The sequence below is a fragment of the Vanessa cardui genome, chromosome 1 (assembly GCF_905220365.1).
Source record: "Vanessa cardui chromosome 1, ilVanCard2.1, whole genome shotgun sequence".
NCBI classification, from domain to species: domain Eukaryota; kingdom Metazoa; phylum Arthropoda; class Insecta; order Lepidoptera; family Nymphalidae; genus Vanessa; species Vanessa cardui.
Window position 1 is genome coordinate 2,807,058 of NC_061123.1, and position 20,388 is coordinate 2,827,445.

The 20,388-nt window shown below is 31.8% G+C and overlaps 1 protein-coding gene across 3 annotated transcripts in view; it reads left to right on the forward strand.

Moving 5' to 3' along the window:
- Positions 1 to 13,179, forward strand: part of LOC124531876 — a 28,931-nt gene extending 15,752 nt beyond the window's left edge. Inside the window, exons 1-3 of one of the 3 annotated variants that reach the window (XR_006966607.1) lie at positions 2,249 to 2,669; positions 12,016 to 12,088; positions 13,048 to 13,179. Coding sequence is in view for 1 of the 3 variants with exons in the window: in XM_047106445.1 (XP_046962401.1) it covers positions 9,863 to 10,118 (256 nt within the window). In the remaining 2 variants the exon portion in view is untranslated. Of the gene's footprint in view, positions 1 to 2,248; positions 2,670 to 9,862; positions 10,272 to 12,015; positions 12,089 to 13,047 lie in introns of those variants that run through there. The other 2 variants (XR_006966606.1, XM_047106445.1) reach the window with 2 other exon arrangements.
- Positions 13,180 to 20,388: the final 7,209 nt, after the last annotated feature.

A 20,388-nucleotide genomic window follows, 5' to 3' on the forward strand; every position in this document is an offset into this window, starting at 1 on the left:
GATATTTAGTACAATTTAATAGAAATTTATGCGTTTAATCGGTAGCTAAATCTTTTGATTGTATACCCTAGTATGATCAGTTATTAAAAAACAACTATATTATGTTTGATATCATATTTTGAGATTAGCTTCAATTAATTATATGACAAAAATATTTAAAGAAAAAAATTGCGAAAAATAATAACCTTCTATTTTTTAATTTAGTGGAAAATAATAGGTTCTTATTAATAATATTATTTGTATCGTGGAATTTTTAATTATTGATAACATAATAATGATCATCTAGCTGGTTTTACACTAAGGAATTCTGGGCCAGGCCATAATAAAAATAAAAAAAATCTTTGTTTTATCGAAAATCTTCGAAGAATAAATGAAAAATATTTTGAATTTTCTACTATAAATCAGTAAATATTAAATATTTATATTAAACTCATGCCTCGAAAATTTTCTACTTTATGCAAAATTGCAATGGCAATTAATATGACTAAAACAGACCATTATATCTTTTTTAATTTTGCTCCGCGTTTTATGGCTGCGGTTTTGGTCTTATAAAATAATTACGCATGTTCTGATTTCAAAATGTCGATCCCTTGATTATTTTTATTTAATCTCGACTTATTCAAGGTAAAAATTAACAATATTGCTATATATAAGTATAGTTACATATAATATCATTGTTCTCAATATAATCAGAGATATTGAATATATAATTGTATTGGCGCACAATCGAGCTGTTTAAATGGCAAGTGCTCCTTTAAATAAATAAAATTTAATCATTCCACAAACTCTTTGCGACATCTTAGCTCTTTAACAAGACTATAATACTTGTTATTATCTATCATATGATCTAACGTGCCAGTACCTCAAGTACCAGTTAGCACTTGCCTAACTACGTAATTTTGTTTTCACCATTGATTATTTATTTAAGATTAATTCATAATTGATACTTTTTTTTGACTGATAACATTGAAATTATGAATATTACTTACAGACACATTACCCTACACGAATTTAGTAAACGGCGGATTTCGCTCGGTGTTATCGTTTTGACTGTTTTAAAAAAAAGAGACCAGCAATCGACTTTACGCACTTTCTTAGGCCTCTAAGTGTAAGCATTGTTTACTATTGATAACCTCTTTTCAAATTTTCTGACACGTAATAAAATCCAAGATCTCAGCTGTCTGCAGCTTTACCCCGACAAAACAGAGAGTTAATACACATTGTAATCCAGCGCTGAAGCCGCTGTGGCGCCATGTCTACATGAAAAACCATGATATTAATCCTTTTTAGTAGTTTTCAGACCAATTCTATTGGAATTATAATGGAAACAGAAAACAAAGCCTATTCTGAAGGTTAAAAAATATTAAAGTCACTTCGTCGTCTTTTAAGATATCACTTTTAAACGGTTTAATTATTTATTAATGATAATTGTTTGTATTCCTTAATAATGAACAATAGACAAAGACTAATTGTTTATTATATTATCATTTTAATCGTAATATTTATGTGACTAACATAATATAATTGTTGTCATTGTTTTATAATGAGGCGACACACTAAGACGCATGTTTATGGTAAGGATTTCAACCCCCACAAAATGTACTTATCTATTTTAGTGCAACGCATGCGGTTCCCCGTTGGCGACGTCGCCTTAAACGGCAACTACGGATTTAGACATAGATCTCTTTGTCTCGTCGCCTGTTGCTAGGCTGTAAATACTGTTTATAGTTTCCTGGACGCGTTCTTGTATATAACTGCAGCTAACGACGCGTGTGGTTCACGTACAAATGCATATTGCACACCATGCTCGATTTGTGCATACAACACGAAATTCCATCCAAATGCATCTTCTAAGTGCTTTTAGCACTTAAAGAAATTACATACCTTCTTACGTACTCATTGGTACTTAAAACTTTCCTTTTCATTTTATTACATTTTACTTTCATTTCTATATATATGTGAGAGTTTAAAATTTGTGCAATATTTTTGACCGTTTTCTAATCGTAATTAGTACGTCATTGCTCTGCATCATTGCCGTCATTGCTTGATAATGTTTTGATTAAATTTGATATGAAAAAAAGTTACAAATAAGAGATGTACCTACGCCGTAATTTGTCACCATAAACCAAAATTATATAATAATATAATGCAAATTATAAAAATTGAATTTTAAACAAGTCATCTATTATTTCTTATCTAAATAAATACTTTTATTTATGCACTACAGATAGCGCGAACCCAGTACTCCTGCCGTGAGCTTAATAAGCTTTGAATATGTTTTTAAAAATTTAACGATTAATAAGGCAGATGGCAATTTACCCTTCGCCTAAAAAGTGGTAATGTGAAAACCCAGGAAAACTCGTATTACACCGTTACCAAAACAGTTACCGTTACCAAAACTGTTTGGCGATAGAGTAATTACCGATGATAGGAGTGTAAGTATACTAGGACCTGAACTAAGTCTAATCATGATTTCACAAATGAAAAATGTTTCTTACGTCTTTGTAAAGACGATAGCAATCGATACGAACGTAAGTCACAATCACCAATGACGTTGGTACCTTTTACAGTCGCATGATTAATTGATAGCAGATATAGCATGCGGCCTTATTGATTTTCTTCAATTACTATTTCAAACCACGGTATTATCTCCAATTAAGCGTAAAAAGGTGCAGTATTTAACTTTTTATTTTAAGATTTTGTCTGTCTGTCACTGCACTGATCAGAAGCGGCTGGATGGACTTTGATGAATGTTTTTGTGTATGTTTGAGTGGGTGCTTATAGCTTAAATTAGACGCGGGTTGTGTCAATGCATTCGAAAATTTAAGTTAAGTAGAACTCTCACTACACCAGTAAGAAGTCGGGACAAGCAAAAAGCTGAAATCATTTTTATTTGTTCTTCATCATTGTGCAATAGTACTTCTTAATATTCAATTTCAAAATTTACTTTCTGAAAACTATTTTAAGTATATAATAGGTACGTGCGTTATTTGAGAATTTTGAAAATTATTATACTTTTCTTAATTTAATCCTACTGTTACTAACACGTGTTTCATATCACTGAGTCATCTATTCATCCTTCATACGACTTTTATGATCAAATTTTATATCATACGTATGTATATATGTATGTAAAAGATAAATCATATAGACATGATGGACCGGTGATAGAATCGGACAGCTCTCTATCTATTACTGTATTTCTGCTATTGTATCTTCAAATCCTCATGACGATAATGCAAATAATGTAATTGTAATTTTAATTTTTGTAAACAAGCCATCTATTCTCTTATATAAATATAAATACGACAGGAGTACTGGGTTCGCGCTACAGAGCTTTTAATTTCTTTTTAGATATATGGCATCTGATGGCACTTTCCCCAAAACTAATGAAAACTCTTATTACACCGATACGGAGACATTGCTCTTTGGTGATAGAGCAATTACGGAGTGTATTTGTTAAAATATTTCTTTAATATTTACAAAATACACATTCGATATGAATGTTAAACACATCACCGTCCGATATACTTCTTAGATAACGTTTAGTTTATTTATTTGTCATATTGTTTAAATCTTGGTACAACAAATAAGGATACGTAATCAAAGATATGGATTACAAGATCAACTGTACCTACTGAGTGATTTTGGGTTAATACTGATCATATTAAAATATTTTTTGGCTTAAAGTGGTATAATAAGGTCCAATCCTTCTGAAAGGAGAGGAAGCCCTAGTCCAGTAGTTAGGGCAAAGTTTGAAACGTTATTTTATGATATTAAATTACATATAAAGATATCACTGATTCGGAGTACCTATATAAGTATGAACTATCAAACTCGGTAGTTACTTTTATCCAACAACTTACGGTAGGTAAGTAGGTATGTTGTTGATTAATTAGATACAGTTCCATTAAACCATAATGAAAATCAACGTATATTCGAACAGCATTATTACATGCTGGTTTTTCATAGATACAGTATTAATTCGGGTACTAAGCATTATACCTAATACCTGTATTTATTTCTGGTGTTAAAATTCAACAATGATCATAACCGATGTAGCTTTAATAGCATATTACAGTAACATGGACAGCTTTATTCGCGTAAATCGATCTTAGACAAGAAGCCAGTTCGTTTGTCCTAACAAGTATGTGGGCTGGTGTCTGCAAACGACCATTGCACAATTTCTCGACTTATTCACTATTACTAGCTCAATCAAAATAATAAATAAATGTACATATAAAATTGAGTAAACATTACGGATGTTTATTATTTATTTTTTATATAATTAAATCAACTGCAAAGATAACAGTAATTAAATTGATTGAACAAATTGTATGATTTCGCGTGGAAAGGTTAAATTAATTAATCTTAATCTAATTTAGTTCAATAAATGCAGGTCCGTTTGAGATAACAGACTCTTATATCATTTAATGTGTTTATTTAATATTAGTAGTTAATATATTAAAGGTGATTCTATCACGTAATCGGTAAAACTTGTTATGTGGTATTTAGACAAAATTACATCATGTATCTACCTACCTATATTATATATCAAATTAAGAGAAAGTACTAATACTGTCCATTTCTAAGTATCATTGTTTATTTAGTAGGTATCTATTACATATATTGGACAAAACTCCATTAGACAAGTTAAAGATACAAGTTTCATCAAACTCAATCAAGATAAAAATCTCCCTATAAAAATTTTGTAACATCTGTGGAAGTTAGTGATGTATAAAAAAAGAGGCAAAACGTTTTATATGGACGTATACTGCATATCTATATTCCTAAACATTAATATGTCTAGAAATAAAATCTGCGATTGAAAGATTCGATTGTAAAAAAAAATGTATAAAAAAGTCAAATCACGTTATCTTAGATATAATAATAATACGATAATTATCTTTCGACAAAACTACAAATGAATGAATCCAAATGAATGAACAGGAAAACGTTTATCAAAATTGAAAATTATAATACGCGAAAATCAACAAACACGTTTAAAATACTTGAATTTTGCAAGTTTGAATCGAATGACTGCAAGCATGCCGAGCCTGAAGTTTAGGAGTTATTGCAGAATTTCTGTTTTATGTACCAAGATAATGTGGAATAAGTCGCAGCACAGTGAGTGGGCGGACGTGCCTGCATGTAATCCTCTCGTTATGGCACGACGGCGGGGAACTGATTTAATGACCCACTTGGTTAAATCACCGGATACTCCTAAGAAATATATCGATGTTCAGTAGTGATTACTTGATGGATCGATTCATTATTCGATTTTTTTTTTTCACATTATTTAAAAAGCTGTTTAATAATATTTAGTATAATATAGAAAAAAAATTAATAATGTAATCGATAAAATTCAATTCAATTTCGATATTTGATACGGTATCCCTAATTTCTTATTGTTCTAAAACAAATGACGTGATATTCAAAAAATGCGACTTATACTTGATTTTTTAACAAAAACCTCGACTGCATTTGTGGCATATGAAACATGTTCCTTAATTCTTACAAGAAAAATTGGAGACCATCAGGGTCTTGACAAAAATATAAGTTTTTCAATAATGGTATTATTTGTGCGGCACTTGTTATCCTATATGCAATAGTTATTCTTTATTCTTATCATCAACAAAAATGGTCAATGCGTTCAATGTCCAATATAAATTTCCAATTCCTCGTATTATATTCTGTCTACTACCTAATACCCGATTAGATCAATATCAAATCGTGATAGGTCATCAAAAACAGTTAATGAAAGTTTATATTATTTAACAGTGATCAAGCTAGGCCAACGGGATTTATCAATGTACATATTATCTTACATATAATCTTTGTCGCATCAAATAACCGACGATGTTATATATTTCTTGGTCTGTATCTTGAGTCTATTACAATAATCGCCGAACTGTGACGCCTTTGTCCGAATTTTTCCATTAGCAAAAAGTGATAAAAACTTATCACCGTGTGAAATTCTTGTGAGCGGCGACCTGTTTCACATCTTCGTTTTATTTATTTATATTCTATCAAAATAGTAAATAAAAAAATCCGATTTAAATACTAATATTACCCTTAAATTAATACATCAAGAAAGGATGGGCAGAGATGCTCAGAACATGTGATTGTTATTTGAAAGTTGATGGTTTAATTCATACCCGAGATTCAACTCATTCAGGGCATATAAACTACAGAATTTTTTGCTTAATTTATTAAAGACCATTAGTAGGACACATACAAACGATGCCTTTGAACTACTTGACCTATTCATATACTTTTAATGTATCTTAATTGAGATATTTTATTTTTGAGTCTATAATGTTTGCAAACATGCGATACATGAAACATTTTGCTTATAATTTATATGAATTTATTATAAAACAAATAGAAGACATTGATCGCTATTTAACCTTCCTCCGAGGAGCGAGACTCGAGTAGTCGAGTCGTCCGGCCGGGGTTGTCGGCCTGCGTTTCAAAATAGCGCCCGTAGCTGCGCGCGCGCAAATACCGCAGTATATCTAATGCAAATAAAATAATTCAAACGATAATCGCCTCTGCACTACAGTCTGGCTAACTTATAAATAGATTGGATAACTTATAACACAATAAATGCAAAGACCGAGCACTGTTACTAATTATTTTCATTTTTTTATTATAATTATGGCGTTAATACACTTCAGTTTAGTAATCTATATTAATGTTATAAAGTCTGTCTGTCGATCTTTCACGAGCGAACTGCTGAAGCGAATTTGATGAAATTTAGTATGAAGCAAACTTGAACTCTAAGATGGAATACATACATAGGATACTTTTTTGCCTAACATATGACAAACAACACCCTAAAACGCGAATGTCGCGGGCGACTACTAGTATAACATAAAAGCTTAAAATAATTCAAGAACGTGTTTACATAGTAAATATTAAATTAAAAAAAAAAAAACTAGTTTTATCATTGATCTTTGACGTAATCATCAAATTATTCATATACACCAAACAAAATGGAGAATCGTAACACAACAGAGAGACAAATTTGACACCAAGGGAAGTCGGTAGCCGCTGGAATAACGCCAATTCTATAAGGTCGATAGACGATAGACAGCGCGTATGATAAAAAAAATAGTCCATCAAAGTTTAACGCCTCTTGATCTTACATAACACGACACAGATCACGTTGTTAATACGAATATAACGTTGACTAAAGGGCAAGTTTATATTGATGTATCGTTTTGAAGCTTCGTCATCAATTGGTCTATTTCTATTGAAGTTTAAAGTTCGTGTTCAATATTTTCTTACTTGTGCCAGTTAATTTGTGTAATTAATTTACACTGGCTTACTTTAACGGGGAAGTCAATTAATGATAACACAAAGCATTGGTACCAAATGATAGATTAACGAATTTGTTTGCGTAGGATTTTGCTCGAAACTGGTACTTGAAACTAGAAACAGGTTATTGAATTTACATTTTCATAATTTGTTTATTTTTTACTGGATTTCGGGCTATGTCCAATATCGTCTGGAGTGATATTATGTTAGCACTTTATTTCACTCATTGAAAGTCTTTTAGTTATATGCTATTTTATGCCTGTAGGTATGATTGAAATGTTAAACCATTTTAATATGTTGCCATGAAATTCTGCAGAAATTTTGGAGTTTATTTTACATCACATTATCAGTTATTGACAGGCCAAATATACTTTTATTGTTGTGTTCCGCTATTCCCGTTTTCCCGCTGACTCATTAATATCCGTATTAATGAGCCAGTGTTACAACTTACAGGGGCATAACATCTGAGAGTACAAGGCATTAACGCTGGGAGAAATGGGTTATATTTCCGACACTAAAGTAAGGTTTTCAGGGAATGTATGATCAACGTCTATTAGTAATAATGAAGCGAGTTTTCCGTGATCAATTTGTCAATAATGAATGACAGAGCATTGTCAATTAACCTAACCGATCGTGACTTTTTCCTGTTTATTCTATGTCATTCTTTTGACAAAATTCTGGGAAATTCGAATGATATTACAATGAAACATTCAAACTCGTACGTAGACATAAAATGATTATTTAACGTAAGTTTACTTACAATTCGAAGCTTAATAGTATCCTTATTTATGTGTATATGTCTGTATTTCTCAATAAAGACTAGACTTCCAAGTAATGCACCTTATTAATATGTAGGTACTTGCAGAATATTTTTTCTATCTATTCAACTTTGCCTATTCAGTATATTTGTAACTTTCTCAGTATGTTGCTCGCCTTACTAAGATCATTCAAATGGCTCATTTTTTTTTAAGAATTTTCGATATTCAATACGATTTTTCCTCTGTTTTGTGATCTGAATGCAAACGATAGCATTGTTGAAACGCTGTTTTGTTTTACTCATTACACAGTCTGCAATTCCCACGGTCTACCGTAAAATCGATTCGATTTTTAGTCCTTGCATTTATGGTTATTTTATTGAAACTATTGATTTTTTTCCACTTCAAGGTCATTCGCTATAGCCTTGTAGCACCAGACATCAGCTTAACATTTTTTTAATCTGTTAATCAATGAATTTCCGCATCTTTTTGCGTTGCCTCTAGACAGTTTTTTATGTATTTGTGCGTGATTCATTATGTTTTAGAATTGTTGGATTAAAATTTTATGAGATTCACAATTATTAGTTTTAGTGGGATATACAGTTTAAGCTGGTTTGAGTCTACACAAGACGGCTTGCAACCAATTATATGACATAATTTGTTTTTTACTAGGATCACCTTAAAAGCCCTGTTAAGAGTTTAAGACTTGGATAATTACTGTAATCTTATTCTGAAAAGATAGCCTTCTAGTCTGCGAATGTATTAAACTAAAGATAGATAAAATGCGTCTAGATAAAAACTAGATTTAAATCCTAGTTCAGTGTTTAGAAATAAACGAGATGTACTGCGCGCTCAGCCCACGCCCGTCGCAAACAGGAAGCGATGATTGGGTTTACGTTTTGCACTTACCGTGTAGTTACAGACTGCGGTTACATAATACTGAGTGCGTCTAACTTTTGTATCTTAAGTTAACCTCGAGACAGATGGCGCATTTACAAGTCTTCCCTCGTGAAGACTTAGTAATTTGGAAATATGTATAGACAGTGGCGTAGCTAGGTGAGGAAGGGCCCCGGTGCATAGAAAAAGAATTGGGCCCTCACCCCCTCTTGAACTAATAATTACCTTTTAAAATTATAGATACCAAATAAGAAATCTTGTGCGCAGGGTTATGATTTTCTAGCTTCAAAAGCTTACGGTTTAGTTTAGAGGGCCCCCTGAACTCCGGGGCCCTGGTGCACTGCACCACCTGGCCCTACGATAGCTACGCCATTGTGTATAGATCGTTTATTTATTGTTTTCGCGTTGAATTAAAATTTTACGCAAAGATTTATAACGATCTTAAACATAAAGCTTTTTTTTTAATTTTGAGTTAGATTTTAAGTGATAATTTTTAGTTAATAATTAGACATAACTATTAATAAAAATGTCAATCATATGTAAAGTGTCTCAGCAATAGTGAAAATAATAAAATTGGCCCTATTCCAGTTATTTAGTCTTCAAGATCAGCTGTGTGCTTACGTAGCTTCTGAAACGTTTTTTTATTTCGATTATCTAACACTATTTACATTAACTAATGCCAATTCCACTTCTGATTCCTCTCAGAATTCAATATATTACGCCATTTTTACGTAAACAAGTTATAAATATCAACGTTTACTGTTCGTTCCAAGTAATTGTTATTTTTTAACTGGTTGACGGTATGTTTTTTTTTATTTTTTTTATATATTTTTTACGTTATATTGTCTATTAGCATAAATCTTAAATTTAATTTCTAATAATTACAGTGAAAACTGCGCCAGCAACGAGAAGAATAGTGATGCTCAAAGTAAATCATCGCAGATTCCGGATTTCATAGTAAAACCTTTGAGTGTACTCGAAGCAGACTTAAAGGAAGATGATGTACCCATTATCGAAGAAAAACTAACGTTAGATGATACAAGAGAACCCGAAAAACTTGCTGAAACTATTAAACCACCTGTTGATAATGATGAAGACGCTTCTGTTGACGAATTCATACACGAAGAAATAGATGAAGAATAAAAAATGAATGTAATTGTGAAGGATATTTAAAAATAATTGGAATGGTCTATCATTTATATAAATATATTGATATTTATGTTCTTATGTATTTTGTTTTTTGATACAAAAGGTTTACTAATTTCGTAATGTATTTTTGTAATAAATATAATATTGAATTATATATTAATCCTACGAAAGAAATAGATTATTTTATTTTAAAATTTGGCCGACTTAATGAACAGGAATAAGTTGTAAAAATGAGCCTTTATTGAAATACAGCTTGACCGATTATGAAGATTTAAAAATAACCTTAGTTCTTTTGGTAGGTACTTAGGAAATAATAATTTGTTTGTCAATATACGCCTATTATGGATTTTGTTTGATTTTATGTTGAAATCGATTTAAATCTATTTATTTATATTTCTGGCATAGTTCATGTTTTCTTCAAGGATTATTTTGCTATTGAATTTTTTAATTTATCAAAATTATAAAAAAATATTCAAGTAATATTATAAGAAGGTATTTCTATTATTCCCTTATTTAATTCCCGGCTTTCCTTTAAACAGGTATATTCGTAAAAACTTTTATAAAAAAAATCTGTCACTGCTATTTTTGAAAAAAATTTTTTCTGTATCTTGAGGAAAAATGTATCAAAAGTATGTTTGTTGTTTTACACTTGTATAATATTTTTAAAAGCCGAAGCAAACAATTACACCTTTACTTTGAAGAATTTTATTGCTCGATACTATTGCCACAGATCGAATGATTGCAATATCAATACGCATTCATCGCAACGCATTATCATCCATCCTACTAGCTTTTTAAGAACTGCTTTTGTATGCATTGTTAGACTTATAAGTTTTTTTAGAAATCAAATAGAGAAAATGCAAATTTGCTGGAGATAAATGATTATCGACTTTAAAACGCACTGAATATGATTTAAATTTAATTGAATTCAATAGGAGATCTACAGAGTCAAGGCTTACAAAATGTTTATTCAGTTTGCAATTAACACATGTTTGTATGCATGTTTGTTCGTTCACGTATCGTCAAGGTCTGAAAGTGATAATTCAGTTACGGCTGTTATGCGATTTCTTTCGGTCTTCACTTATATTTAAATTTTGCTAATTTTAAGCAGTCAAGTGCAATGTCACGGAAATTTTGAATTCGACATTGAAATTCTATGGAAGCCAACGACAAAACTTTACTCTTTGAAATAAATATCGAGAAATATGTCGATGCCAAAATACATACATCCACACATTCATACAATTATTTTCAAAAAATTATCAAAAAAGTAATATAAAATTACTATTTATTAATAACTAGCTGTCGTCCGCCTGAGGACGTGTTAGGTATTAAAAGTAGCCCATGACCATCCTCGGAGTTCAAGCTTACTTGATAGAAAATTCTCATTCTCATAAAATATTCATATACTCCAATTCATTGGTTTAAATGAAAGAGCAACTGACAGACAGATACTTTCACAGTTACAGTATTAGTATAGATTACTTAGTACTAATATGCAATCCGTAGCAAATTATCACCGTTAAAAAATATATCAAATTAAACAGAAATAAACATAAATAGAATAGTAAATTAAAACACTTAAATTGACTTCTTTTCGTAAATTTTGTGCCTCATTCTATATTTAACGTGATAAACATTGTCAGGGCCTTCCCTACGCACGTTACCTTCATAAAATATTATAACCCTAAAACTCTGGAAACTTTTCGAGAAAGTTCTTTATCTAGTGTAATTTTTTTATAACATTTTTTTATGATGCAAAGGAAACATATTTTATGCCAATTAATTGAACGAAAATTTTTGCACACAAATATTGCCATAATTAATTCAAAATTATATTTATGTCTTTTGTTTTGATTGAAATCAGTTTTTTTGTAATTTGTTTTACCAGGGGATACATGCCTGCTCCGATGCAAGATGAACCTCCTCCTGGCCCTGATGGAAAACCGCCGCCTCCGAAATGAGTATGTCATTTTTTTATTATATCCCTAGTATCTACAATTACAGCTTCAATTTTTGTATTCATTGAATCGACATAACTCTGATAAATAAAATTTACCTGATAAGTGAAGTGAGGTCCAAACTTTTGCTTGATTGCATACAGATTAAATTAAAGGTGATGTCATGTCTGACATACGAATGGTTGCTAATTATAGATATATTATATTATATTATAGATAATTATCTATGTAATGTAATGACAAAACAAAGTCATTATAAATAAAAAATATTTATTATTTTGTCCCTGTACTTGTAAATATATCTTATTATATCGTGGATGGTCAATTTTCACGAAATAAATTGGACCCCTTTTTTGATGCACGTATGTCACACAGTAAAGAGATAGCACAATAGAGTACAATGAAGAGATATATCTGCTTTAAAATGTAAAATTTTATAGATTAGTTTTATGAATTTCCAAATTATTATCAGTAATGAAGTATATACAAGCGAATCGCGAATAAATTGATCGAAAATATATCTAGATATATAAATCATTAAAGCGACGTTGTTATTGATAACTAGTACGTGCGTGAAACCATTTAAACTGTCAAAGATATCGAAAAATAACAAAATACTTGAAAATATATTTTTTATAATCTGAAGTATATAAAGTTTCTTATTCATTATATAAGAAAACGTTTTCCAAATTGAAAAGACTCTCATTGAAATTTTTACTAAGTCATTGTAAGAAAATAACCAATTTAAAATACCTAAGCAACCAAATATTATACGGCGTTTGAAATTAATCAGTAAAAAGTGTGCTTCTATTGAATTTTTTCCCACATCTTGTAAATAAGCCATTTCATTTAAAAAAATGTAGTCGAATTTTTGTTTGGTTTATTACTTTCAACGTTTAAATTTGCTGAGACTGGCTGGTCTAAATAATTTGTTTATAATTATTTAATTTTTTATTTTACAGATTACCCACCAAACTTAAGGCACTGGTGATATAGAAATGAGTACAATTCCATAGAAGTGATTCACATAATTTATAAGTCTGGTTGACCACTGAAATAAATGTACGAAATAAATAAATAAAATGCTAACGTCACATGAAGTTGTATATTTTATCTTTGCTTTATGTTGATATTTGCGGTTCATCTTTCAATATCCACGAACTCGCACTGGAACACCAAGGAGAAATAAAGACCAAAATTTCCTTTACATGGATTAGAGATCTTAGCATTATAGCAGTCGGTCATTAAAATACTTACATTTCACTTATATTTTACTGGTTACCTTTATACTATAATCAATTTGCTTGGAAAACAAACAATCATTATACGATCCCTAAATGTAGAAACAAGTTTAAATCAGTCAAGGCCAGTAAAACAAGGACTTTTCTGTTTGTATATTTCCAGAAGACTCGCAAAAAAAATAGGTTAAAGTCCATTATTCTAAACAAATCCAAACAGCTCGTCATTCTTGACGCAAGCGATCAGCAGAGGCGCGGCGGGAAATAAACAGTTGCTATGATTTATTTAGGTTTGCTTCCCAAAATATCTCACATTGTATAATAGTGTGGAATCGTATCGGAATTTTAATATTTTACAATACGACCATAGTAAATAATGCTTACTTTGTTTCATTGAAAACACTGTTCATGTTACGTATTAAAACCATACTATGCTACCTTTCCACACTGTCATTTTGTGTAGTATTATTAGTTTTAATGATGATGATATTATGTTATAACAGTAGCGGATTGGAACAATGGCCCACCTAATAGTGGTGATGATTGGCCATAGATATTGGCGCCCAATTTTAACGATTCCTTACATCGCCAATGCGCACCGTGACAACTAAAATGTGATGTCCCTTGTGCTTGTAATTAAATTCATCATCATCATCATCATGTCAGCCGTAAGACGTCCACTGCCGAACGTAGGCTTCTCCAAATGATTTCCACCTTGACCGGTGAGTAGCCTGCATCCAGCGATACCCCGCGGACTTGACCAGATCGTCGGTCCATCTCGCGGGGGGACGCCCTACTATTTTTATGTATTTTGTGTTTACTAATGTAATTCAGGAAGCTTATTCTTTCCAAAGGCGTTGCACATTTAAAAGATGACAATTGTACCATTTTCCAACCTATATCTGCAAATGTTTTTACCTGCGATTTTAATGACATGTATATTATATGCCATAGTGATTTGATATAGTGTTAAAGCTACAATGGACACTTCTCAGTTCCAGCAGCTAATTTCTAAAATATTTTTTTTAAGATATCGTTTAAAAAATGTAGCACTTCTGGATATTCTATGACTTCTTTAGATTTGGTAATACCTTTCTCCAATAAATCTACCCATACCTAATAATTAATATAGAGACAATTTTGTTGTAATGCCTATCTGACAAAACTACAAATTCAATAAATAAATGAAATTGAAGTCCAAGATTAAGTACGTTTCGGTTTTAGTATATAATTATATAAGTACCTACACTTCGCAGTTTCATACGCTTAAAAATTTTACTATTGACATGACAAGCCTGAATTTCATATTTTTGCTAACCATACAATAACACATACATTGATTAATATCGAATTTAATCGTTGATAATGTGTTAGCAAAAATCAATGATTTGTGTTGAAGAGAAAAAAAGCAAGTATTTGTTCATAAAAACATCACCGGAAAGTCTTATTGGCTACCAAAGTAAAACATAAAAAAGCTTAGAATATTTTGGCGCGTGCTCCAGTTTTTTTGGCAACAATTGTTGAATGTTCAATTTCTTTTCAATGTCAATTGACTCTCAACCATAACCAATTCGCCGCATTCTAAGATTTGATATTTGAATTGATTTTGAGTTTGAATATTCTCGTGACTGAGAGAAATTCTATATTTTAATAATTGAGAAAGGCGAAGAAACTTTCACAGGAAAGTTTAGGTTTCCAATTCATTTTATACGCGTTATATAAACCTATTGAAACCTTACTTTATAATATTGTATACTAAGAATACAGTCAGCACTTACATAAGTAAAAATATTTTTCTTTCCATTATATCAAATTAAAACTATTGAACAATTGATTTTTAAAAACACTCCATTATTATTGCTTATGATTATTATCTACCTAACAACGGCTTAGCTGAATGAAACAGAAGAAATGTGAATTATGCAACGAAGTAAATATTCGTGCCAAGAAAGTGAAAAATAAATGGTTTTATTTTTAAAATTTAAATCGTGACTTTTTAGACATTGCGATGACGTGAGGAGCCGCTTGACTGCAGTGCTCTTAACTTCTTAGAAAGCTGAAGTCTTACAGCTAAAATGAATTCAGCAACGCAATTTAACACATTTTACTTAGTTACCAGGGATAGTATAAAGAAAATGATTTCCTCGAATAATTCACTCCAGAGATTATATATAAAGACATATACTTGATATTATGAATACCAATCACACTCGTACATAAGTGTTTTAAGAATAAATCAAACTTTATGTCTAGGCATTGGGTACTTTACATACTCAGTAATTAAAATGATGGAAAAGAGTTACTTTTTGAATTTCTTGATAGAATATATTTTTAAATTCAGATCACAAGATTAGAAAGTACGGACTTTGCAACATTATTCTTTTATATCTTCATCTATATACAACTAGTCCAGTTGATCTAGGCACGGTAAAATAAATCAAATAACTTGTACACAACATACTATTTCGGTGTTAATGTAAGTATTTCTCTTAAAATATTAACAATTATTTTCGCACGCACATAATTTGAATAATATAAATTATTGCCATCGTAATCATCCAAAATCGTATAAATAGAAGACGGGTTTCCTGACCATGTATGTCGAGACGAGACGTTTGGTCCGTGTGTGCGATTGCCAACTGCACGCTGCAACGGTTAATGACCCTACTGACTAATACTTCCGCACACGCCTTCACAGCTTAAACTAAAGAGTTTGTCAGTATAATGTGCCCGTAAAGTTCCATTAACGCCTATGCTATCGTCATAAAATATTAACACCCAATCCTGTCAGCTTGTCTAAGTCTCACTTTGAACTTGCCGTGACTCAGCTTGACTTCTGAAGTTTGTTTTCAGGATAATATCAATAGATGTCGTTTACATTGGTAAAAGTGCCAAAAATTTGGGCTTTATTTAAATCGACTATCAATCAACGGGCTATAAAGAGGATAGACGTATGTATTATAAAGAGGTAAGTTTTGTTTAGTTGTTTTTTTGCATTTTTACGCTTCAATTAACAACCTGATTGATAAAGAACGTTTGCATTATTTTAGTTTTAGTTTTTAAATGAGTATGACTGTTAGCAATTAATTTATTGCATGTTTTTTGTTTTAAATATATAAACGAGTGAATATTGTTATATTCATATATGTATGCGAATATATTATAGCCACAATAAACATTAGTCTCATTGGAATCCTAAATATGCGCTGAATTGAAAACACCAATTAAAATTCTCATCAAAAGTTATCAAAAACCGCGAAGATGACCAGGACGGTACTAATGAACGAGCGTCAGCATTAAAAAGAAAAGTATCTTCATAAATTACTGTTGCTAACACAGCAGATAATATATGCGTTATAATCACAACTTTACAATGAGATTGGTAATTCAATTACATAAGAATGGTCACACAATGCACTTCTCATAACGTTTTGAAGAAAAATTACATCCCCACCTACCATTAAATGTGGTCGCATTTTCTTTTTCAAAGTACTATAAAATAAATAAAAACATCCCGAAATAATGACTCATTTAAACATTCCACCGACTAATAGACAACATAGATTTATTTTGTTTATGTAACAATTTCTTATCTGTTACTTCCTGCAATTTATGGATACATGTTTTATTTCTTGAAAGCCGAGAGAGTACAGTGGTTAGAACGCATGCATTTTAACCGATGACTGCGGGTTCAAAACCAGGCAAACACCAATGAATATTAAGGTGCTTAATTTGTGTTTATAATTCATCTCGTGCTCGGCGGTGAAGGAAAACATCTTGAGGTAACCTGCATGTGTCTAATTTCATAGAAATTCTGCCACACGTATATTCCACCAACCCGAATTGGAACAGTATTGCACACTTAAAATTCCAGTTTCCGTTCTGTTACAGCGAATCATTTGATAGGAAATCCCAAAAGGCTCAATCGTTCTGACCTGATAGGTTTGAACCCAGGCCCTCAGGATACGCGGCCAACCAGGTTATTCCATGAGCAGTATTGTACATAAAACGCGAAATGTGGCTACATTTTAACGTATTTCAAAAAAATGCAAGTATCACGATTTTGTTCTACTTTACCTTAACAAAAAGAGTCTTGTAAAAACATGCTCGCAGTAAAAAACTCGATGCACTTATCTTTAAGATCTATACAGTAGGTACTTTTCGTGGTAAATCTAAAAGGGTGACCATGTTATTATCGCGATGATGACGTTTGACTCAAGTTTGAGTCGAGATGGCCCAGTGGTTAGAACGCATGCATCTTAACCGATGATTGCGAGTTCAAACCCAGGCAAACACCGCTGATTCATGTACTTAATTTGTCTTTATAATTCATCTACAAACATTTGACAAATTTCATAGAAACCACATCTGCCACATGTGTATTCTACCAACCCGCATTGGAACAGCGTGGTGGAATATATTCCATACCTTCTCCTCAAAAGGGAGAGGAGGCATTTAGCCCAGCAGTGGAAATTTACAGGCTGTTGTTGTTGTTGTTGACGTTTGACTATATTAATCATCAACAACTCCTTCCTTTCTGGACACCAATTATGGCCTACGTATTATAATCTTTATAATGGCAACCCTGATGTAAAATCATGCAGTGGTCCAGACTCCTTATCCTAAGCTTAAAGTAATTCTTAACGTGGGTCGTCGCGTGTATCAACGGAGCCACGGGCGGGACCGGATATTACTCATATAGCTACAAATTGCAATGCCCCTCCTAATGTCCTCCAGCGACCGACCCCGCAAACTGCGTTCTTTATTGTATTCAGATCTAGTTACAATTGGTTTTCTAGATTCTCCCACACACGGCTTAGCTTGTTGAATGTAGTGCTAGTAATTGGTCTATAAAGCTTTTTTTTTATTGATATGGAATGAATTTATGAACGACGTATTGATATTTATTTAATTGAATTTGGAATTTCGGTAAAAGAATGATCAGTAGATTCAAGTTGACTGACATTGGTGAGTATAGTGTCAAAAATTTTAACAAATTGTCACCTTATCACGATCGAATCGAAAAGTAAATGCGTTTAGCTGTTTTCCTTTTCTTCTACAACCCAGATATTTAGATTACCATGAATGATGTCTATTTGCTTGAAGAATAGTCGAAGTTAGACCGGCATTGAATCAAGAACAAACTTAGTTGATATAAGTTAGTAATATTTGTCTGCAATATATTAGACATTCAACTTCTTTCGAGTGATGATAATATATATCTCTCGACCGATTTCAAACATGGCATCTATCAATGCTAAATCAGATTACTAATCAAGAAAAGGAATGATTCAATTGCACATTATGTATCCAAATTCACTTGCAGTTTCAATCCCTTTAAAATCATTTTTCGACAGGACGGCTTTTTGACGCGACTGGATAGAGTTCTAGTGTATCACCAACATACTTTCAGAAACAAAGTTCAAAATTCGAAACCCCTAATGCTTATTAAGAACCATTTGAAAGAAAATAAATTTCTATTGGAACAACTCTTGATTTGATGATATTGCATGCGATTTAATTTTCATTTCACATGAATACCTATGTAAGACTTCAGAAAATTGCATTTTTTGGCGCTGATATAATTCGTTAGCTATAGGATTTACTAATCAGTTCGTTATATTTTTATGATGTTTGCCAATGTGGCGTCATGGCGTAAGTGCCTTGTTAATCTCTATTTACAATCTGCTATCCGAGAATTTTGCAAATCACAATCACACCCCGGTTCAAAACCTCGAACAATCCAGATCATAGGATTTTGCTGCAGATAAATTCTCAGTAGCGGTCCAAAGAGTAGAAGTAAGTAGTCTCAACTCTTCTATCTCTCAGAAAGAAGACCTGCGTCTGCAATATATCATTATATCTTCGTGGATGACTCCTGTCCCAACGAATTATATGCAAGACAGAAAAAAGTCATCCTCTACTTATATCTACGCACACTTATTATTTTCTGCAAAGTTGGCCAAAATCACTAAGAATGACATCATCGTCAATAGAGATTGTATCGAAAGAAATTTGATGAAAAAGGTATTCGAAACCACTTTCACAAGCTGTATCTATGAATGTAAGTAAATAATATGTATAAAAATGAATATTGCAGGTAAAATTCTGATATAAATGTTTCATAACACTTTCATAAGTCAATGATTGCAAGGATAGATCTTACATTAACATCATTTGATAATCTAATCGTAATTCGATTGTAGTTATCTGTGATAAAAGTTTATCGGACATGCGGCTTAAACCGAGTGCCACACCACGACCGTTTCGAGAAGTTTCTAAAATGTTATTATCTTTTAGATTTTTTTCCAAGTATTTCTATCTTTTCTATCTTTCACTGGGATTTCTATACTCTGTATTCTTGCTTATAAATCTGCACAACTATAGGTAAGTTGCATTGTTGATTATTATTTTTCATACAATATTGCTCGACAAATTCTACTTTTGTGAACAATTTCTCAACGGTAACCTGTAACATGTTTTTTTATAAAATATTGTTTTTCTTATCTTTAGTATAATAATAATCTATTTAATTGACTTTTTTTTTTCTTGTACTTCGTTCATTAGCGCAGCGAAGGTCCAAGCCCTAAGTTTTGAAATCTCAGCCATTGTGACTGATTAATATTAAAATAATAATATCAGCGACGATAACATTTTAAATTATTTAAAATATCAAATGATTCGTCAATAAGAATTGTGAACTGTTTTTTTATGTAATAGGTCACCTGATGGTAAGTGGTCACCATCACCCATAGACAATGACGCTGTACAAAATATTAACATTACATCGTCAATGTCCCACCAACCTTGTGCCTGTAGTTACACTGGCTCACTCACCCTTCAAACCGGAACACAACAATACTGTGTACTGTTGTTTAGCGTTAGAATATCTGATGAGTGGGTGGTACCTACCCAGGCGGGCTTGCACAAAGCCCTACCATCAAGACAGTTTGTTTTAATTGAACTATGTGTTTCTGATTAATCACACCCCTTTCTGCCTTGGTAACTAAGTCAATATGATAAATACGCAAACAACGCGATCACCGGTGCAATCGACGCTTAACG